The 23,306-nt window shown below is 46.6% G+C and overlaps 1 protein-coding gene across 3 annotated transcripts in view; it reads left to right on the forward strand.

Annotated features, from left to right (window-relative positions):
- The window catches only part of LOC149340087 (galactosylgalactosylxylosylprotein 3-beta-glucuronosyltransferase S-like), a 62,248-nt gene extending 39,048 nt beyond the window's left edge, over positions 1–23,200 (forward strand). The window contains exons 1-6 of one of the 3 annotated variants that reach the window (XM_089548821.1): positions 1,868–1,989; positions 5,888–5,976; positions 12,313–12,584; positions 14,005–14,208; positions 15,290–15,577; positions 22,224–23,200. In XM_089548821.1, coding sequence (XP_089404947.1) covers positions 1,946–1,989; positions 5,888–5,976; positions 12,313–12,584; positions 14,005–14,208; positions 15,290–15,577; positions 22,224–22,343 — 1,017 coding nt within the window. In that variant the 5' untranslated portion in view covers positions 1,868–1,945 and the 3' untranslated portion in view covers positions 22,344–23,200. Of the gene's footprint in view, positions 1–1,867; positions 1,990–5,887; positions 5,977–12,312; positions 12,585–14,004; positions 14,209–15,289; positions 15,578–22,223 lie in introns of those variants that run through there. The other 2 variants (XM_089548822.1, XM_089548823.1) reach the window with 2 other exon arrangements.
- Positions 23,201–23,306: the final 106 nt, after the last annotated feature.

Below are 23,306 nucleotides of genomic sequence, written 5' to 3' on the forward strand. Positions count from 1 at the left end.
GCCAAATCGAGGTCTTGGCGCATCGGAGGAAAAACCCTGCAGGCCAAGCTCTCGATATGGGCACCGGCGGAACAGGTGACCGAGCCCCCTACAATGGAAGCACAAACGCCGTCGGTCAGGGTCACGTCAGACGTCCGCTCTGCGCAGGGATCGTCGATCACTTGGGATGTGCTGCACTGGCTGCACGGAGGGTAGGGGGACGTCGTGAGGGGTTTGAACAAATGCCGCTGGTTTTGGGGCAGGGCGCCGTAGAGTGTCAGCACATGTCGGGCGGCAGTAGTCTGTCTGGATGGGCTGTCGGAATGCCGCTGGATTTGGGGCAGGGCGTAGCAGAGCTTCAGCATACGTCGGGCGTTAGTAGTCGGTCTGAATGGGCTGTGGTTCGCCGCGTAGTAACGGAGGCCTGAGAGCTTGCTGCACCTCTTCGCGGATAACGCCCATAAGGGAGCTGGCCTTTGGCTGCGACGTACCACAGATCTTCTCTAGCTCTTCACGGACGACAGCACGGATCATGTCACGGAGGAAGTCGGTATTGCTGTTGAACGTCGGGAGAGACTCCGTAACAGAAGCAGCAAAGACTGGCCGGTCGTACGCGGTGGAACGCTGTCGAAGGACCTGCTCCATTGTGACAGCCTCTACTAGAAACTCGACGACATTACTTGGGCGGCTGCGTCCGAGGCCAGCGAAAAGCTATCCTTTAACACCATCATTAGGTGGCGCAGCTTTCTAGCTTCCGGCATGGCTGGGTCAGCCCGTCGGTAGAGACGCGTCATGTCTTCGACGTACATTATAACCGTTTCGTTGGGTATTTGCATGCGGGACTGCAGGGTGCGTTCAGCTCGCTCCTGACGATCAGCGCTGACGTGCGAGGCGAGCAGTTGACGTCGGAACTCATGCCATGATAAAAGAGTGTCCTCACGGTTTTCGTACCATGTACGAGCGCCGTCCTCCTAGCTGAAGAAACCGTTCCTCAGCTTGGCGGCGTCATCCTATTGGTTAAATGCGGCGACACTTTCAAACTGCAGGAGCCATCTTCCACGTCCTCCAGCTGAGTCCCGTGAAAAGACTTTGGTAGCCGTCGGTTCTGGACGGTGTAGTACGCGGCGCCTTGCATGGCTGGTCGAGGGGCAGGCGCCGAGGTAGAGTCAAATGGCCTGAGCTCAGGAGGCAGCCGGCCAGGCGCCAAGGTAGTCTCTAATAGCCCATGCTCAGGGGACAGTCCTAGATTTCGGCGACTGACCCGATGCACTGGCGTGTCGACAGGGAGAGGTCTGGGGTCCTCGGTGCTAGGAGGGGTGTGCGAAATATTCCAGGGCGATTTACCCAGCGCACTCTACCACAAATGTCACAAATAGAACCGGAATCAAAAGGGCTAGGCACAGGTCGCAAGCAGAGAGTTGGTTGGTTGGTTAGTTGGTTGGTTGGTTGGCCTCAAATAAAATGGCACATACCCACTACGGGAGAGTGGCCAAAACACAGGCGGTGAACTGCTGGAAATAGGAGCATTTATAGAGGAAAGGGAGTAGTAATAGGGAATAGGCTGACATATTGGACGACGCAACGACAGGGGACCTGTTAGCTGGGAGATCGAATACGGGACGATGGCTTTTTGTGCGAATTGTGCAAACACAGGTTCGTGTGTCCTTGCTTCGTTTGCTTCTGGCATGGAGGCATCAGGTCTCGGCGGAAGGTTACGTCCGAACAAAGCTCACTTGCACCAAAAAAGCAGTGAGCTTTCTGTCGCCTTGAAGGCAATTAGGAGGCGCCAATGCTATCGCTCCCGACCGGCTTCCGTTCCGTTCTGGGTATCCGCCACGCAGTTTCCGACTGTCGCCTCTCTAGCCCAGCTAATGCACCGTTTTTAGCCCGGCTCAGCGACCGCGTGTCTTCAGCGTATCTGGCTTCACGCCGTTCTCGACTGGCAAGGTGCATCATTGGACGGACGATGTTGTCGTTCTTGCACCGTCTCTGTGGGGGCAGCAAAACTGAGTACGTAGAAATCGGTCACCTCTTTCGGCATCTTGTTCATGAACTATAAAGGTAATATTACCTGTCATGACAGTAGTGTGAGCACGCTTGTGTTCTTCGTATTTGACAAGATGTCTGGCCAGCATGTTGACCATGCTTTTCGAAATACAGGGTGTTATCTGAAGCAACCGCCGAAAATAGCTGACATGTGAGAAGTGTTCGGTCATGCTGTTTTGCCTGTTCGTTGCTCGTCGTTCTTATGTCAGTTAGAGTCCATGGCACTTTTGGTTAATCAACTTTGACGTCATTGTCGGTTTTCAGATTACATTGTAAGTTATTTCGGCGACCGGTGACAACAAGACATGCCTGCTGATTAGTGATTTATTTTTGTGGGGAGACGAAAGGGGTTATATCTCTGTGTTCAAAATAGATTTAATAACAAATCCGCGTTACGTGCCCCCGTAGATGTTAACTGCAGATATATTTTTTCAGGCAACTTCATTCACTGACTTACTACTGCTATGTTGTGTGTCGACTTACACTTTCCCAGCAGTGTTTAAAACATACGGACTTCAGCTTTTTTCAGCATGCCGGCAGTGAAAACGTGCGCAGTCAAAAGAGGGTGATGAAGTTGCTATGAAATCCTGATTTTAGGCACAGCTAGCTTAAATGATGCATGTCGTGTATTTGCGTCGTCGAGAGAAGCGCCAGTGTTTTGAGATTAATGGCAACTCACCTGTAGCTCAATGGGGGAGGGAGTGCTCTTCTGAAGCAGCTGCCAGGATGAAAGCCCCGGGAATTCATCACAAATTCAATGATTTCGTTTGACCGCCCCTGAAGTTAGCATGCCATCAGGTACCAATGCAATAAATTTAATCATTTTACACATGTAAAAAAATAATTCCAGACGAAGTGCCTTCATATCAGAAATGCTTCTCTCTAGTGTATTTTGTTCCACGACTTTGTTCCAACTCAAACTTGCACACAACCAAAAAATACTGCCTCGCATTTGACTTGAGAAACTTGTCTCGATTGCTGCTAAGCACTGCGTGTCTTATGTCAGTTCACTGAAGCTATTTTTTGAACACTAAAAAGGGAAAGTGGATGTAATAGCCTATTTACTGTATTAAAGAGATCGCGGCAGATCCCATACGTACGTTTATTTCCTTCGCGCACGAAGCTTAGTGACTATTTTAGGCACAGCCTTTCATTTCGAGTTACAAACAAGACGAGGGATAAGGTAGTATGCGCATTTGGATGTCCTGCGTATTTTTATTACGCAATAAGACGAACAGGATGCAGGCGCTCTGGTATCATTGCTTGCTGGGCGCATACAGCCCTCAGTCAACAAAACATCTATTTTCATTGCACGACGCTTCGGTCTCTGACAGGCCCAATCCTTCGCTTCCATCTTTTTTCGGCGAGATGCTTCGTCACACGCCTTTCTTTCCCCATGCGGATATTAAAGGCTCCGCATTGCTGTTGCTATCCAAATGCTGGACCAGAGGCGGGCGAAGTTGCCGTACAGGCACAATTCGTGCTTGCGCCAGTGCTGGTCACACTACACGTACTGCGTAGAGCATACCGAGAAAGTCCTTGGGTGAAGACAATGTACGATTGGGCAACGCAACTTTACGAGTGAAGTTACGAGCCTAAAGTAATTGATATGTTGTCGCCATGCTCATTTGCAAGGACTTTGGTTTAAATCACTACGTGGTGGAAAGAATGCACTTCGTCATTGAGAGAGAGAGAATTAAGTCTGTTTTTGTGACTCGTATTCGAGTCGGGTGTGCATCACCGGCGTATTCGGTGCCGCCTGTTCTTCTTGATGCGGGAACAAATCCCTAACACTGTAAACACAAATTAGACTGCGTGGAAGTAAAAAGTGGGTAAGCTGCCTTCGAGCGCGCTACCGAAGCCCTGGGGTATACTTCTATTACTAAAAATACAGAATGCTTACGGTTGTCAGTGGAAATTCCGTCTTCAAAACATGCGAAGTTCAAGCAGTTACGATGATTTTGACAAAGGTTTCAATTTCCTCTACTTGCTAACCTCAAGACCTCCGATGCCGCGTTTAAAGGCCTCCTCCCATCGATAACTACATCAAGCTACTATATTTATCAGCGGAAATATGCCGCCGTTGTCTGGAGAAAGGATTGTTTATATTTAGTGATCGAAGTTAACGCCAAGACCCCGCAATTGTCTCAGAAGACAGCGTACTCTTTTTTAAGGCGTTAGCATTTAGGTTGTATCACAAAAAAAATCTGAATTATCTGTCATGAAATTCCCCGTTTAGACGAGAGAGATCCCATGACCTTGAGAAGTCACCACAATCTGCCCAACAGAATTGGAAGGAACCTGCCCACTGTGGCAAGTGGAAATTTATGATTGGTTGAGATAGGTCACGTGACCTTGTGACATCACCGCGACGTGCCCACGGTAGCAGATGGCAACTGGTCGGAAATCTGAGGAACTCTGAAAGTATGAAAGTTGGCCAAGTCCTAAAAATTCCAAAGTACCCCCAACATTTTGGAAGTAGGCCCACCCAGGAAATGAATTCAGCTTGATTAGTGGGCATCAGTGCCTGCATTACGGGTAATAAGTGATAAGTGGGTAGGGTTAGTACAATTCCGAATGATAATCCAATAGAAACTACTCGAACGTTCTACAAGCAGCCATATAATGGCCATGGAACCGGTTCCAACCGGAGTTTCGGCGGGAAAAATCGCACCAACTCCTGTGTAGCCTGCCTACTCACACATACAAGTCACACGGCTTATGCGGACGGAATATGTATATTCTGTAATCTTGAATGCTGAACAAATCTATTCCTATTCCAAAAATATCATGATCTTGTCGTATTTGAACTGAATTCTGCAACCTGACGCTTTATTACAACCTCTTTCAGGTCGTTAACTAGCCAACTCATGACACTGACAAAATCGGATCTCACACAACAGCACCGGTAACGATGAGAGAAATAACTGATCTTGATGCAATGTACGATCATCACTTACTTAAATAAATATAGTCATTCCAGATCCGTTTAAGGTCTATGTGACAAAGACGATGCATGATTACAATAATGCTAATTTCACAGCTATGAGCACAGCACTTGAAATCTTCTTTCGTCATACATTTCTACCTTATTTTCACAACTGGTTCATTCAAGAGGACTGGGTGCTATTTAGAGATAAGGTTTAGACTTCTGTCAGCGGGTATGGTCCTTTAATCACAATAACTAGAAGTAGATGTACCCCTTGATTTGCGATTAGGCTTAAGCAGCTGAAGAACAAAAAAAAAGCGTTTCTACCGGACTGCTAAGCGTGCGTGAGCTTATTCTTCAAAGAACAAGTTCAGTGACTGTCTGAAGACTTACTGCTCCACTTTGTCCGCCGCAAAAGATAAATATGTTTCTCTGATCTGCCATCGCATATTACAACTAATCCTAAAATGCCCTGGGAACAAATATCGTGTCCTGGAATCGTGTTGGTAGTTCAATTTCTCTACAAAGCAATAACAATAAAATAATAAGCAATAGCAATAATCTGCTAAGGATTTCCCTAAACATTTGATCAAAGAAATAACACCCCCATTCCTTACAGTGAGTGCCTAGCAATATTTAATACTTTTTTTTCATCTGTGTTCATATGCAAAGATCAATATAATATTCCCATAGATCCCGATCTTTATTATACAATTCCTTCATGAAACAAAATGCAGCCTAGCTGCTGGTCCCACTCCTCTAGTCTTTTGCGCGCACTGGCGAAATAAAAATAAATTTCTTACTCTGTAGATTGTCCATTTGGGCCGTGAGCAGTTCAGGAATATGTGAAACCAGAGAGCGGCATTTTCCGCGTCAACCAAAGCCACGTTGAACGCCCTCTCTTACTCTTTCCCTTTTCTGCATCCCTCGCAGGAGCAGTTGCCCCATGGCGCCAGCACTCCGTGGGAAAGTGCCACTGATCATCGCGGCCACCATGTGCGCAGCAGTTCTCTTTCTTTGCGGTCAGTGAGCGCCGCCAAGAATTACTTAATCCACAGCGAGCCTAATGAGATGCTAGAGCTCGCTAGTTAAAGGCAACCAGAGGTTTTTAATGGGTCTTAAGTTGTTTCTCCCACCATCATTTTCGCCGGATGTTTGCACTTACTATACGCTACGAATAACAAGTTATTGTTGCCTTGTTCTCAAAGTTGGTTTCGCGTCGCAAGGTGTCTTTACAGTTGAAGATTGTAAGAAATCAACAACAACCTCGCAAAATAGAAAATAGCGCGCTTTATTGAAGGACAGATCAGACATAAGCGAGGCTGGCGCACAGTGCACGGCTTGCTCGATGATCCTCCTCGCACTTATTGAGCTTTTCTCATCTCTTGGTTACGTGGCAGTCCATAAAAACCACCTCGACTGATCATTAACTGTCGCCTATTATAAACATGAACATGAACTGACCCAAAAGACGCGGGTTCGATCCCGGCCGCAGCGGTCGAATTTCGAACGAGGCGAAATTCTAGAGGCCCGTGTACTGTGCCATGTAAGTGCACGTTAAAGAACCCCAGGTGGTTGAAATTCCTGGAGTCCATAACTGCGGCGTCCCTCATAGGCTGAGTAGCTTTGAGACGTTAAACCCGCATAAACCTAAACCATAAGCCTGCTGTTCTACAAAATTGAAGAAGCTTAGCTTGTTGGGCCAGTTGGTGCGTGGTAAGGGGAAAACCAGCGGAAATGACGCGTTCACAAGCAGGAGAAGTACACAGGACAACGCGCGCGAAACGCGGTGAAGTTTTTTTTTTTTTTCATGTGCCGCTGAAAAATCCACCATGTAAGCGAGCTGGCCGTCCCTGTGCTAATTCTCACTGCAGCACAGAAGAAATAAATAAATACATACATACATAAAAAGTTGACCTTTACAAGTTAGCCTGTCTAGAGCGCTCAAATGACGTGCCCTGTTGAGCAGGCGGCGAGCACCTCCTGCTCGCCGCCTGCTGGCTAAGCACTGTTTGTTAACTATCCTCATCCGATTAGAGCAGTTAGTTGGTCAAGTAGGTTTATTAACTACATGTAGGACACTGGCATGAAACCGTGTATAGGCGTAGAGAAAATATATCATGTTCTGCCTACCGCGACGATTGAGCGAGCGGTCGACTACGCTGACTGATTAAATGAAACCGAGAAAACGCAAGGTATTGGGATGTTGTTCTCAACTTCTGAGCACATACAGCATAACCGACTGCTAGCGAACGAAGCCGGACGACGCGATGCATGACGCAAAGCAGCTTTCTCACATGACGAACCTCGTGATGTGTTTCGATCCCATTTTGGCCGAGCCACTTGACTTCATAGAACGTATAAATTACCGAGTACTTAATTCATGCAGTTACTTTGAATAAGGTGAATATGCGATATTTTTGTTGTTCGGAACATTGTAATGCTCGCAGCGAACTTAAATGCTTTATTCTGCCTGATGAAACGGACATTAATGGCAGGAGTCGATCGCCTCGCTCCACCGGTAATACACGCAAGAAAGCTCTCTTTCTTCTCTCTTTAAGTTGGGAGACCTACACAAGCGCATACATAGACGTTTTCCTGAAGCTTCCAACAAAATTATCGTTCGCTCTGCTGAGCTATAAATAAGTCATTCTGTTTCTAATTTTCGTCTAAGTGTGCTCCTTCTGCTTCATCGGAGTAGCTTTCAGTGTGGTATTTGCTGTGTTCGCCAGGTTCTGATCGACCTGCATCGGGGAAAGTTCAAATAATCTGGGAATTAACACTGCGTGACTTTGCCGAGATCCTTGCGTTGTTTAATCGCTATCAGGACCGCTGCTTAACGACACGCTTGTGGAAGCAAGCATTGATTCTTGCATTTTTTGCGGCGCGACCGAAAAGCAACCATACAGGTAAAGAGACGCAAGCTAACTGATCAAATTTCGATGCAGAAATGAGATGCTAGCCGCGAACCCGACCCCCAATCGAACTTATCCCGCTCCTCGACCGCTGCCATTCGTTTTCGCCCCCATCTGACCGCAAGAAACTTGCGGAAATTTTTGCCCTTTCCTTTCCTCCGTCTAGCGGCTCAACCAACCGCGCCACAGTTCATTAGCATGCCGCGAAGTGTGTACAAAATCAAGCAAGCGTGGTACACCGAATGCTGACGGTCCCGCCTTTTTGCCTACACAATGAAAACCACTGTTAACACCAGCGCCGCCGCATATCGGTGACGTCCCTGCCTGACGGTGGTCGATAAAATAAACAGAATTGTTCCTGCACCTGCTTAGACATAAAAAAAAAATACAGATACTCCCGCTGCCTGACGCACACTTTATTTCAAGAGCAAGTCACAGCTTTTGAGCGCGGATATTTGTTGCTGACGGCGCGAGCGAAACACGAGAGCCAATATCACATGCCTCAGAATTCTGAATTACGTAGCACCCACTCCTGTAGTACGTCATACCGCTAACAAACCTTTGCGTGTCCCTAAGCGCACGATAAAAAGCAAACTTTTTTATAATTGAAATTTCTCTCGGCGTCGTGGGCTTGCCAGCAATACCTAGAATTTTCAGTCTATATTTGTTTCTTGACGTGCTGTATAGCGAGCCTATCGATTAAGTTCTACGTAGCGCAATGGCTTTATCGATTTGGTTCGCCGTTGAGGGCATATTGTTTAAAGCTAAGCTTTTAGAAGTTTCTGCTGGATGTTTGTTGGATGCTTCATTTGATGCTTGAATGTTGGATGCTTGATCGTTACAGTGAACTTGAGCACAAACTTGAGTCCTGTTGGTGAAAATCTGTGCAGGCCTCAATTGAATCAACTGTCTACGGAAACCGCCCTTCATGTATATGGATAATGAACCGCTGTTTCTCGCTGGTTCTTCACTCCAGCCGTTCCTTGACGTAGGAAGAGAATTGCTAAATTCTTCTTGAGCAGATGTCGTTCTAGTTTTCTAACAACGGTGATCAGCTTGGTATGACCGGAGCAATGCTTCTGTACTTCAATGAGAATGGATTATGTGCTATAGGACCGGGGTAGTATTGGCACCACTCGATAATTAAAGCAATGGAAAGCATGTGGTATTTGTGCAGCCAACATCAATAGCCCTGAGACATTCTGGGTTTGATAGCGACACTGAAGTGACACTAGCTGATTCTTTTACAAACAGGGTGCATACTGTTCACAAATAAGCATCACGAGAACTATGCTGCGAGATAAGGTGAAAAATGGAACCCCTGAGCCTAAATTGAGCGCAATACAGCACATTCCCGGCTTTTTGTCTCTTCTGATAGCGAACAAAATGAAAATACCGAGACTGACTTAAAGCTAAGCACTGGTAGGAGGATGCTGTCAACAAACGCGCCTTGTTCTCTCATCAACCTTGTTCATGCTATACGCATCACGCATCACTTGCGGTTACACGTGAAAATTTTCACATTCCACGTTACATAACATAAAACATGAAGAACGCGCGAGGAACTCATTTTTCTCAATTTTAAACTAGATTACGGATACATAGAAAGCAAAATAGGCTTACACAATCTAATCGCTGGCACCAGTGCACTAATGGAAAGTTACAGAACGTACTGCGCTAGTTCGCGTCAACTTGTCACCCTTCAGCTGTCATCGCTCATTGGCCTCGATAGTTGTACGTATGTGCGACAACAGCTTGCGGACGATCTCACGTGGTCATTAGTAGTTTTCCTGGCTGTGCGTTGCACATACCGCGGCATTGGTCACGGTTGTGCCCGGAAGCAAGTTAGACGCGTCACCACAAAAAGTGTCCCGGTCGAAAAATTAAACAAGACAGTCCATGTGTAATCCAAGTTCTTGAAGGCTTGAACAGGAATAAAAACCCAAACTCTCTTGACTTCTGTATTTCCAGCCGTAAATAATCATGGCCAGTTATGAAAAGGCTGTGCAATGCAATAACGAAGCGCCTATTTGCAAACCCAATATCGTACCCCGCCGGACGTCATAGCTGCAGAACGCAATTTCATCGTGCACATAGAGATTCGTACGTGCAGTGCTGACAAGAGTATCCGGCTGGAAATACAGAAATCAAGAGAGTTTGGGTTTTTATTCCTGTTCAAGCCTTCAAGAACTTGGATTACACATGGACTGTCTTGTTTAATTTTTCGACCGGGACACTTTTTGTGGTGACGCGTCTAACTTGCTTCCGGGCACAACCGGGACCAATGCCGCGGTATGTGCAACGCACAGCCAGGAAAACTACTAATGACCAATGGTAAAATCGAAAGTTTTACACATCTGAAGGACCCATTATTTTCACATCAGTAAACATAGTGACGTCAAACGTACTTTCTCCATGCAAACGCTCTCCGGCGACCCACGGCACGGCGCCAACAATCGCCTGAGAGCAATCGACGTCCTCATCACGAATTTTATCAATTCAATGGATTGGAGATCCGTGTTGAGATGGTATTACGTAAAACGTGGAATAACAACCATTATGAAAGAAGTAGAAAGATGTCTCTAAAAACACAAACGGAAAATAACCCTGACGTCCTCCTTCGCTAAGCCGCAGCAACTCTGAGATTAGGCTGAAAGCAGCATCCCGCTTAAAAGGATTAGAGGATTCGAGCGGCTTTATTTTTCGTTTCGATCTACTTTACCAACGCGGTGTTTAGTAGTCCTCTCCTGATATTACGGTCGCGGACGATTTCCAGACAGGATGGTGCTCGGGAAAGCAAGGCGCTTCATGTAGAAAAACAGAGGTCTTAACTCTAGTCTGTGTCCGAATTTTCAGCTGTCAGCAACCGCGACTTTGTAATCAATCGCGTTGTTGATAGGAACGCAATGTTTGTCTAAATTGTCAAATGACGCCCGTCATAGTTTCCGTAGTAAATTAGGAATATGGTATATACATATTTTTTCACATCTTTAGGAAGAGGTGGTGGATGAAAGGGAATCACGCAATAGCACGGGACAAAAGAGATTGCAGCGTCGCTCTTGCGGGATTGTTGTGTAATGCAAAGGAACAAGCAAGTAATATTCCTATAGCGTATGCTACGTCTCCGGAGGCAGGAAGGAGAACTGGTCTCGTTAAACCAATCTTAATGAAAGCCTCTTGTCTGGATATGCCGCTAAAAATGCATGTGGCATTGCTCACAGACTGCTGCAGATACCTTCGTAATGAGAATAATGTTCACAGTGGTGAAAGCGTTTCACTGCCGAGAACTTGCACCGGCTATTTACATGTGTACGTGTATACGTGCTGCAGTGTGTAGTTTTCGGACTATGTTCACGTAAATGCGAAACTCTGCAGCGATGGCCTTTCTTTGATGTGACGTTTAGCTGTTGAAACATGTACAGCGCAGAAAGCCTGGTCAATTTCGTTAAACTATGATTACCTTTCTCATAATCCGTATGCACTAACAGAGTACGAATGCTGCGACGCCTGCCATAGCTGTAATACATGGAAAAAATTGTGAAGCTGTTACAGCTGACGGCTCCCGGATACCGTAAGCGAGAACCACGACAGGCACTGAGTTTGACTGGCATCTCCCATGGCCAAGCTCGAAAGTGAGAGGCAGTAATCAAGAAAGAGAAACGGAGCATTTAGCAACGGTGCTGGCTATACAGCACGCCCCTGAGGGGGTTCTCGAGCTCTGTTGGCTCGTTTGCCTAAGAAGGGTTCTTTTAATGAATCGACAGGCGGTTGGTGAAGAACAAGCCATCGCTATTAAACGTTGGCGGCTTTGGTAGCCTTTTGACTGTTGACGTTACCGCAACCGCTGCCGCTAAAAAGCATGGACGTTGTATATGTAGCTTAGATACGCGCGCGTCAGGGGCGCATGCTAATTCACAACATTTTTCGCATTTTATATAAGTCGTTTTGAGAACAGAAGGCCAACCTAGATTCCCAGTTTTCTCGGTACCTGTGAGGTTTCGCTTAATACACTCGCGCACGCATTTCCGTTGCCTAATGACATCAAGCCTTGAGAAAAAAGGCACAGCTTTTAGTGCGGTCTTGAGGTGCACATACTTAGAATTATTGACAAGTATTAACACTACGACAGCTTAATTAGGACAACTACCAAAAGTGTCCATTGCCTAAGCAACAACGCTGCTTTTCATTTCGACATGACTGTATTTGCAGAATAAAAAATATATATATTTCGAGTAAACACACATTCAGATGGCACCACCAGAGTACATGTGACTCGCCTCTCTCATGGGCACAGCACTATAACACAATAACACGGTCAGTGACATCACCTTAATTGTCACCTAACCAATGTTCTTCCTAAAGTGTCTTCATTGAAACCCCTGTGCCAGTTTCCTTCTCTGCACCATTACTCTCCCGCTCTCTTCCACTAATCCTGTGGTCCAGGCTTCCAGAACAAGACACTCAGCGCCGGCGGTCGGAGTGCCACACGAAGCAGCAAGGACGGCGCGGCGACGGGTTGCATGAACTGGGAGCCCTCGTATTCGGAGGCCGTGGCTTCGTCCGGGGTCCCAGTGCTGCCGACCGTGTACGTGGTGACGCCCACCTACCGAAGGCCGACACAGGTGCCAGACCTGCTGCGTGTCGCTCAGGCACTCATGCTGGCCACGGGAATCTTTTGGGTGCTCGTCGAAGATGCAACAAAACCCACCGAATCGGTATGGATTACAAAGTCGGTCAATCGATTAATTAGGGGTTCTTTTATCAGTTCTTCGGAAATTAAGTCAACATACGAGTAGTCCGTCGGTCATTTAACTGTTGATGTAACTAAAAAACTAGGGTATTGTTTTACCGACACGAAGTCAGTACCTGCCTGAAGCGGCTTCATTGCTATTGGAGCGACCCGCAAAAAGCCCGTGTGATGAGATTTCGGTGCGCGTACACGAACACTGAATAATATCTGTGGCATCCGGTTTTCAGCCTTCGGGCTGCGGCCGTGTATCTGTATTTTTCAGCCAGCGTCCGTTCCGGCGGACGCGGTTGTTGAGACGCGCGTCTTCACTCTGTCTTTTACTCTGTCCTCTTATCTTTCAACTCTCTTCTATCTGCACGTGGCAGCGGTGGTGGCTCGGCAAGAGCCAGTTGGCAGGCCCGTGCACTTTCCTTTTCATCCTTCTCTCAGTCAGTCGCAACCGTACACGAACACCACAATCCATAGTCGGACACAACTCAAGAAAGCAGAGGAAAATGACCCTCAAATGACCCTCGGCGATCCCTGGCTCTCGAAATTTGGCGGGTACACCCGTGGAAAGCAAGCCATTAAAATACTTTCGATGAGACATTTCGAACATTATCTGCCGATTTCTCATGGCATTAATGGTTTGTGCAAATTTAGGCTGTCTAACAAGTCAATTATATTGAGTTTCAAAGCAACTAGGGCTATGATGCGCCAAACACGCGGTTAAAATCTCTTGTGTTAAAGGCGATACCTATATTAACGTCATAACAAGGAAACAGCGCAGAAAGAGCACTACATCGTCAGACAGCGTCTTGCCTGTCTGAAGCTGTCAACCTCTTCAGGCGCTGCTTCCTTGTCCTGACGCTGAGAGTACACAAAGTAGCCCGAGAGAGCATATTGTTAGGGTCGCATGCCTATATTAATGGTCTCCGGACATCTTTGAGGTGAGAGAGGGCTGTAAATGCATTCCTGCTTCAAGAGAGAGAGAGAAAAAAATGGACTGAAAGACAGGGAGGTTAACCAGGCGACGCCCAATAGGCTACCCTACAACTGGGGAGGGGAACAAAGGGGAAAAAAAGAAAAAAGAGCGGCAATGAAATCAGTTTATCAGGTGTCCATCGACCACTATGTCAACGGGACAGAGGGCGCGCACTAAAAACTTTAAGATTATAGCCGAGAATACAACCCCGAGTCCTTCAAAAATCTTGGTAGTGCTTTCACCACTTTCCTTTGTGTGGAAGGTTGTGTCCAAGGCCCCAGAACCTTGGACATAACCTGAATAGGGCGCAAATGGGGATATTTTCGCTGTTTAAGCACGGGCCGCTAAACGTAACGCAATTCATCGAGTTAGCGTGATTCTCCGTCTCCGAGTCCTGTTTGACTCGGCACCGTTGGCGCAGGTGTCCCGGCTGCTTCGCGACTGCGGCCTTCCGCACGTGCACTTGTTGGGACCGTGCCCTCCGCAGCTCAGGGTCCGCAGCAAGGGCCGCGGTGTGTCGGCCCGACGCACTGCCCTGGCCTGGATACAGGCGAATGCCACGCTGCCGGGAGTGCTCTACTTCGCCGACGACGACAACTCCTACGACCACCGGCTCTTCGACGCGGTGAGCCTGCCCATGAAAATGATCGTGACAGCGTTCGAACCCGCTTGAACTAGTTCTGGTCGAACCAGTGACCTCATCCTAAGTGGCAAACACCGTTGTCGCCGACCCATCACAGCCGGTGCTTGCATTCTAAACACGAATTAGTAGGGAGGTAAAAAGAAAAGTAAGTGTTCTCTAGCCTACTCCTTTATGCTGCCCAAGTTCCGAATTAGATATCGAGGACTAAATATGCGGAATGCTTACTTTTGGCAACGGAGGTATATTCGCACTGCAAAGTATAGTGACTTGATGCAGTTAGCAATGGGACAAGGTTTTTCAACGAGGCGGCGGAGGGCTTGAGGCTAACAAATAGAGAAGGTTGAAACCTCGATTATAACCTTCTTGAATGCTAGAACTTCACGTGTTTTGGAGATGCAATTTGTTTCTGTTGTCAACGATAAGTATTCCTTACCTTCAGTGATGGAAATCTACTTTAAGGCTTGGGTGGTATACCCTGCACTTCAAAGGGAGTGCGCTAGAGAACAGCTTACTCCCTGTTTACTCATTTCGTGTCTAGAGTGCAGATCGTTTTATTGCGTGCAAGGAAAACCTCACCAGAGATGATATCATGCACTTTTCCTGTTGCAAATGCCATTTTATTAGGGAAAGAGCATGCGCACTCAAATTACTATGTACAACAAAACCTGCCTTAGAGAAAAAAATTGATTTATTGTTTTGCACGAGCTTTAAAGTGGGAGTAGTGCAGAAGCTCTTGTCACCAACGGTTCGTGAGGCCCTATACTAAGCTCACTTTTGAGTGTAGATCAACGCAATATGCAGGATAACAGGCGGCGAAACGGTATAACGCATATAACCTGGGTGTAGTTCCTTCTATGCGACACTATACCCTTAAGACATGTGCCTAATGCTTTCACCCTTTATTTGTCAGCGCGCTGTACTCTCTTTGCGTCACAATATAATAGAAAAAAAATTAAGCTGATCCCAAATGCGACAAGGGAAGGTATCCTGCCTCCCCTCTTCATTGGCGTTCCCTTTCTGCGTCGTCCTCAGTCCAGCACTCCTGCCTGCGTCCTTTTCGTAGATCCGGTGGACACAGGGCGTGAGCGTATTCCCCGTCGGCTCCATGCTGGTCACCGGCGTGAGTAGCCCCGTCGTTGTGGACGGAACAGTGGTGGGCTTCCACGATCCGTACATTAAGAAGCGCCGCTTCGCTGTAGACATGGCCGGGTTCGCCGTCAACCTGCGCCTGCTGCTCAACAACAGCCACCTGTACATGCCGCACATGGAGGGCTACCAGGAGACCATATTCCTCGAGAGCCTCAACATCTCCATCAGCGACCTCGAGCCGCTCTGTGAAAACGCCACCAAGGTAGATGCTTCGGCTCGAGTATGGCGTATGGTGGTTGCGAAAACATTTATTAGCAACAGGAGATATGCTTGGATCAGCCCATAAGCATGCACGTGGTAGTAGAACAAACGCCTAGATTGCGGCGTGGATAGTGTCGTGGCAGTCGATCTAGGTGGCCTTGATAGTGTAGTATTTACAAAGTATTTACTAAGGTAACCGCTAATGGAATTCGATCAACCTTAGAACAGTCAACCAAAGGGGCCAAGTTGGCTTTCGGAAAGGCTACTCGACAATGAAATATACTCACGCTATTAATCATGAGATAAAGAAAACCTTAGAAGACCGGATGTTTCACCTAAGATGTTCTGCAGTTTTGAAAAATAGGCTTTTTCAATTAGAAAAACGCTTTTTTTGGCATAGCACTGTCAGCGGTGTAGTGCATCAAAGTACAGCTAAGGTATGCTAACTAGTAAGCTGGTTGTCTAATACTGAGTAAAATTCTTGGCTTTGTATAAGCCCTTAAGGGTTAAACGACAGCCGTAACGCGTTGCGCGTTACGCAAGTAACGCGTTGAGGTGTTCACCGTGAAGCGATACAATTACTGCGCCGTTCTTTTCCTCAAAACTAAGCGGCGGCACACTCTGCCATCGAATGGTAAGAGTGAAAGCACACGGGTGCCTATCGCCTCCATCGACACATGGTCGCCGCGGTCAGGTTCGAATCCGGGTACTCCAGCTCAGCAGCCGAGCGCCCTCAGCACTGAGCCATCGCGCGGGTCGGAGCCCAGTGGTACTACACTAGCAAACTAGCAAACACGTAGAGGCTAATGTAGAGGAACGTACAGGCACATAGAGAAACGTAGAAGCCAACGAAAAAAGTTAAAACAAAATTTAAAAAATTTAAAAACAAAAGTTAAAACAAAAGTTAAAACAAAAACACGACACCGACTGTTGCACGATGTTCACCCCGGTATTGGCCTTCCAGGTGCTGTCGTACTGGCTCTCTGCTGGTACGCGCCGTGGCCTGGACCCCTTCCCATCACCTACACTGCACTTCCCGGATTCTTCAGCTCCGTGGATGCCTGAACAGTCATCTGCTGTATCAACCGGACCTGACCGCCCATATTTGGCGCCGCTCGACGCCTTCGCCTGGAAACCACCGCCATCGACTACGTCATCAATCACATGGCCAGAGGCAACAGTATTTAATCTGAGGAACAACGTCAGCTCGGCGGGGCACGACACCGACTGTTGCACGATGTTCACCCCGGTATTGGCCTTCCAGGTGCTGTCGTACTGGCTCTCTGCTGGTACGCGCCGTGGCCTGGACCCCTTCCCATCACCTACACTGCACTTCCCGGATTCTTCAGCTCCGTGGATGCCTGAACAGTCATCTGCTGTATCAACCGGACCTGACCGCCCATATTTGGCGCCGCTCGACGCCTTCGCCTGGAAACCACCGCCATCGACTACGTCATCAATCACATGGCCAGAGGCAACAGTATTTAATCTGCGGCACAACGTCAGCTCGGCGGGGTACGACATCGACTGTTGCACGATGTTCACCCCGGTATTGGCCTTCCAGGTTAGTTACCTAGACTACGCTAAGGAGACTCGTAGTAGCGATCGTTGTCTTTTCGCGGTGTCGTGCCCCTACGACTTGAAATGGCGCACTGCGCTGCGTGTGTTATGTGACATACTTGCCTTTGATTTGCTATTTGAGCTAATGCTGCTGCTTTCGGGAGATGTTGAACTTAATCCTGGCCCCGGACCAACCAACCTTTCCGATGTTTTAGATGCTCTCAAGCGGCTAGAAGAACACCATGCAGCCATGCGTGCCGACCTTGATCAATTGAAAACAACCCAAATCAGCCATGAAACACAACTTACTGCACTTTCAAACCGAGTAGCAGTGCTCGAATTAGACCAGCGTAAAACAGTATCACCATCAAAACAGGTAGAGACTAGCCAGATTAGGCAGGACATCGCTGAACTAAAGGCCGCCAACATAGACGCGAAGAACAGAATGCGCCGAAACAACCTGCTCTTTTTCGGCTTAGATGATAGCGACAAAGAATCGTGGACTGAATCGGAGGAAAAAGTTATTGCGCTGTGCAAAGAAAAACTAGATTTGTATCTAGAACCAAGCGCAATAGAACGCGCCCACCGCATTGGTCAATTCTCAACGGAAAAAAAACGGCCAATAATAGTTAAAATGAATCACTACAAGGGAAAAGAAAGCGTGCTTGCATGTGGTCGTAAATTGAAAGAAACACCTTAAGTTATCCGAGAAGACTTCGAATTCGCCACTCGACTCGCTCGCTCCAAATTAGTTCAATTCATTAAGCCCCGAGGGTGTAGCTTTAAACTTAGATACGATAAACTTATCGTTGGCGAGAAATGTTACACCTACGATCATGCCTCTGATACCATAACAGAAACAGATACGAACACCAAGCCCGCGGCAAAGATAAATGGAGCACAGGACAATACACAGCAGGCCTCAGAGCAAGCCAAGTGACACTCTACTGAACTGCATGAACCGATTCCGCCAAGCAATCGTCATTCACCCGCACTCATCAACATCGCTTTTACTAATATACGGAGTGTTCTACCTAAACGCCATCAGGTTCACAGTTTCATTGAAGTCACAGACGCCGATATGGTCATACTCACAGAAACTTGGCTGCACCCAGAGATAGAAGACCACGAATTGTTTTCTTCAGACTTCCATTTCACCACATACCGCAAAGATCGCACTAACCGAAAAGGGGGAGGTGTTCTAATAGCCGTTCGTAACACTCTGCAGTCCTCGCTTATCCGGCATGATAATAACCTAGAAATGATCTGGGTATGCCTTCACAACGCCTCCGAAAAGCTAGTGTTCGGTGTCTGCTATGGACCTCCAGACAGTCACGTATCATTCCCCGATTCCCTACGCCATGAATTAACGATTATTAGGAATGAGTATCCTAAGGCACCCATATTTCTGTTTGGTGATTTCAATTACCCACAAATTAACTGGTCATTGCTCTCGACACTAAGTTCGACACCTGCAAACGAACAGAAACTTTTTCTAGAACTAACCCTTGACTTTAACCTTCAGCAAGTGATAACAAGTCCAACGAGAGGAGACAACATCCTTGATCTTTTGCTCACAAGTCACCCGGACGACGTAAAATCTATTACTGTCCTTCCTGGATTAAGCGACCACAACCTTGTTCATATCTCCATGACACTGCCTTTAAAAAAGAAATCACCAACCAGCAAACTGATAAAAGACTACAAAAGGGCTGATTTTGATGCTATGAACAATGATCTTGCAAAATTTTTCGACAACTTTCGTTGCACTTATCTAAATCGCACACCTAACTCAAACTGGAATTTGTACAAAGACACCCTACTACATTTGGAAAGTAAGTACGTTCCAACACTACTTATTAAATCAGATACCAAGAATCCATGGTTTAACAAACGCCTGAAGTCTCTCCTTGGCAAAAAGAAGCGCCTGTATCGAACAGCAAAACTTCAAAATAGTCACTTAGCATGGGAAAAATATCGCTTGTGCGCCCAACAGTATACCACAGAACTGACAAGTGCTAAAGATAAATTTTACTCTCAAGATTTACTATCAATCCTTCACTCTAACCCCAACAAATTCTGGCGCATGCTATCTAATAAACCACAAGATCGCCATGTGCAACTCCTAGATGCTGATGGAGAACCAATCAAAAGCGATGACTGTGCGACCGCGCTCAACAATTACTTTACGTCAGTTTTTTCCGCTGCTAACGTTACTGCTAATGAGCACATTCCAGAAATCTCACTCTCAGAAATGCCTAAAATCGAAATTAACCCTGATGGTGTATCAAAGCTTATTGCCTCACTGAAAATATCTACATCTGCCGGCTGCGATCAAATTAACAGTAAGCTACTAAAAAATACCATTTCATTGTCTAGCCAGGTACTGCATCTAATTTTTGCGCAATCCTTAGATACCGGGGTTGTCCCCGACGATTGGAAAAAAGCTCAAATTACACCCATATTTAAAGCGGATAACCGCACGTGCCCTAACAACTATCGTCCCATTTCCCTCTCTAGTATACCGTCTAAACTACTTGAGCACATTATTTTTTCCAATCTTATGACCCACCTAGAATCAATGAACTTTTTCTATCCTAATCAACACGGCTTCCGCAAGCAGCTGTTATGTGAGACCCAGCTCGCCGAATTCACCCACGACATTTTACAATACTTAGATAACCTTGTCCAGATCGACGCTATCTTTCTCGACTTTTCAAAAGCATTTGATCGTGTTTCCCATAATCTTCTTCTTTTTAAGTTGTCATCGCTCGGCATTCCACAAACTTTGCTCTCCTGGCTAGAGCACTTCCTTAAAGGACGTAAGCAGTTCACCTGTGTTAATAACTGTCGCTCAGCTTTTACCGACGTAACATCCGGCGTACCTCAAGGTGCAGGCTTATCACCTCTTTTATTCCTCATCTACATCAATGACCTACCGATCAACATAACATCCACGCTACGTTTATTCGCAGATGACTGCGTAATTTACAGCCCCATCCACGGCGCTAGTGCCATTGCCGCTCTTCAACAGGATCTAACCACTATCTCAGCGTGGTGTGACAAATGGCACATGCCTCTTAATCTAAATAAATGCCAATCCATATCATTCTCCCGCAAAAACACAGTTATTGATAGCACTTACAACATAAAATCGGTCGCCGTCACCAGAACATCATCTTATAAATACCTAGGAGTACACATCACATCATCGCTGTCATGGACAACACACATTCAGACCATCTGTTCCAAAGCATCACGCACACTTGGTTTTCTCCGGCGCAATCTAAAATCTGCATCACCTGAAGTAAAAAAGTTGGCATATATAACATTCGTACGTCCTAAATTGGAGTACGCGTCATCTGTCTGGCATCCATCACAATCATATCTCATCTCAGACCTTGAAGCCATTCAAAATCGCGCCGCCCGTTTCATTACATCGCAGTACTCAAGAAAAACCAGCGTAACATTACTAAAACGATCCCTCGGCCTTCAAACACTAGCAACTCGCCGTGTTATTTCCCGTCTATGCCTCTTTCACTCTTTCTTTTATCGCTCACCAAGACATTTGTTGCTGCAGCCACCCCCACGTACGTCATCCCGCCTAAACCACAGTAACCCAATCGCACGCATTAAAACCCGCACCTCCGCAATGAGCAGTTCATTTTTTCCCGACGCCATAGTGCTCTGGAATGGCCTTCCCGACAACATAATAACATGCTCCGATCGCCGCCTTTTCCGCGAGAAACTGGCTAATCACTTCTCATAAACATATTCATACTGCGACACCGAAGTGCCAACTGTTCCTTGTTTTCTTTTTGTATGTTTATTTCTTGCTTTTAGTTTGTATATTATTGTACTCTTTTTGTACCCCGTGTATTTTTCCCCTTTCTTATTTTTTTGTGTTCTCTGCCACTACCCTCCAACCTGTATGTACGCCCCCCCCCTTATGTAATGCCTTCGGGCCTTTAAGGGACAAATAAATGAAATGAAATGAAGACAATGCAGCGAGCTTTGGAATGTAAATTGATAGGTGCAACGATCAGAAACAGGAAGAGAGCGGAGTGGGTCGGGGAACATGGGTCAGTGAATAATCTCCTAGTCGAAATCAAGAAGAAACGGCTTTGAGCAGGGCGTATAATGCGAAGGCTAGATAAAAAATGATCGTTAATGGTAAAGGAGAGGATTCCAAGAAAAGGCAAGCGCAGCAGAGAGAGACAAAGTCAAGCGGCCGCATGAGGTTAGGAAGTTGGGTGGGATATGGTTGCCGCAGCTGGCACAAGGCAGGGTTAATTAAAGGGATTTGGGAGAGGCCTTTGTCCTCCAGTAAACGTAGATAATATAATGATGATGATAGTCCAGTACTGATATTATCCAGTACCCCCATTGCTGCGCTGCTGACGCGCTGCCAAGAGTGTCTACATCTGTAAGTAAATCTTACCCGTAAACAACACAAAGATGATGAGTGCACAAGCTGGAGAAATAGTGGCCACTGTATACATCTGCGCATACCGTAAAATGCGTTGTTGTTAATGCAACATCACTAGATGCCATAGAAACGGCTGCCTCCCTTCGAGCTTTATTTTGTTTGCAGAGCACACCCTGTGATTTGTTTCATTATTTTACTTATTTTAATCTTGGGCTGATGCCAGGCAGTCGGGCGAGCTGGCAGCACGTGCTGTGGACGGCTCACGCCATGTAAGTCAAGTTACATGGAGTACAGGTACAGCACACCTGCGGAGCGACCAAAAGAAACGACAGCAAGACAACTAGGCTGCCCCTGTCACACTGTTTTATTTTTCTATTCTTTTTCTGCATTTTTACTCTGTATATATTCTTGACCAATATTTATAGATATACTTACGTTGTTCTTGAATGCCAAATGAAAGGTTTAAACAACCTTAACTTCATGGCTTTGTGGTATTTGATAATGATCCGCTGGATATATTTCCTACAATGTGGTAGTGCGTTTTTTTGTTTCTAATGCAACATAGTAGCCTATACACTATTTCAAAACTATAGCCCATAAGATTCTTCCTTGAACGTTCTTGCGAATAACCTTTGTACCTATGTTCCTGCCCCAACAGGTTCTCGTTTGGCACACGCAGTCGAAGCCATCAGTGTTCCCGTCTGCGGAAAGGATAAGCAAAACTTTCAGGCCACTGAAGACGAATCTCGACGCCCTACTACGCTACATCAATTCCTAGCGACCGAACGGGACCCACGGACGCATCCAAGAGAAAATGACGTTCTTTAGAACAAGTGCGTTTCTACAGAATGTGCCGTGTGATCCCCTACTTGCGTGAACTTAGACATTTCCACGACGTCTACGGCGGACAGTGACGAGTAGTGCACGCCACAGTGATGCAGCGTTTGAAGTGGCAATGTTCTTGGCACTGTCTAAGTCGACACGGCTTGTGCAGATCATCCTCAGACTGCGACCCTGTCGTCGCACGCCGAAGTGATATAATCAAGCCAAGTTATGCAAAACTGCTTCGGAAGGGTGCATCATGTGTCGTTCCTTAGTTAAACGTACAGCAGTTCACTCCGCTATTCAAAAATACCGCTACAGTCATGGATGCCATACGCACACTAGCAGCCTCATTGCTTTTTTTCGCAGGGGGCGCCCGTGAGCACGCAATCTTCAGCAACATTACGCAATTACATATACTGTTGAGGAACATGCGTGTTCTTTTTATTTTCTTTTTTAGATGCGGGTAATTCCAACTGAAGTTCTACGTGTTTGTCCTGGGAAGTTGCCGTCAGAACAATGGGAGAAAACTTCAGACAGCAGGCATGGCCTGCGCTTTCTGCGCTCGAGTGAGGCATATGTACTTAATCAACGCAACAGTGTATCACTGCAACGGTTTGTTCTTTTTTTACAAAGCGGTTATAATGGTTAGGAGCAGTCGCTCTGCCTCAGCCCGGAGCAGCATTCGGCTCATACGGGAGGAAGTGTCCACCATCGTGTCGAAGTCGTTGTTATTCATTGCATAAGTTCTCGTAGTACTCGGAACATATGTATGAAATTACCGGTTTTTGAAATAAAGGCCCTTTGGTTTTCTGTGCTGTAGCATTAGGTAGTTCTGACAGGCGATACTAACTTCCTGCCACAAATTATAACTATTTTGCATCAGTATTATTATTGTTGACATCTGGATTCGCTGTCT

This window comes from Amblyomma mixtum, chromosome 6, assembly GCF_055824585.1.
Source record: "Amblyomma mixtum isolate Tamu chromosome 6, ASM5582458v1, whole genome shotgun sequence".
Lineage (NCBI taxonomy): Eukaryota > Metazoa > Arthropoda > Arachnida > Ixodida > Ixodidae > Amblyomma > Amblyomma mixtum.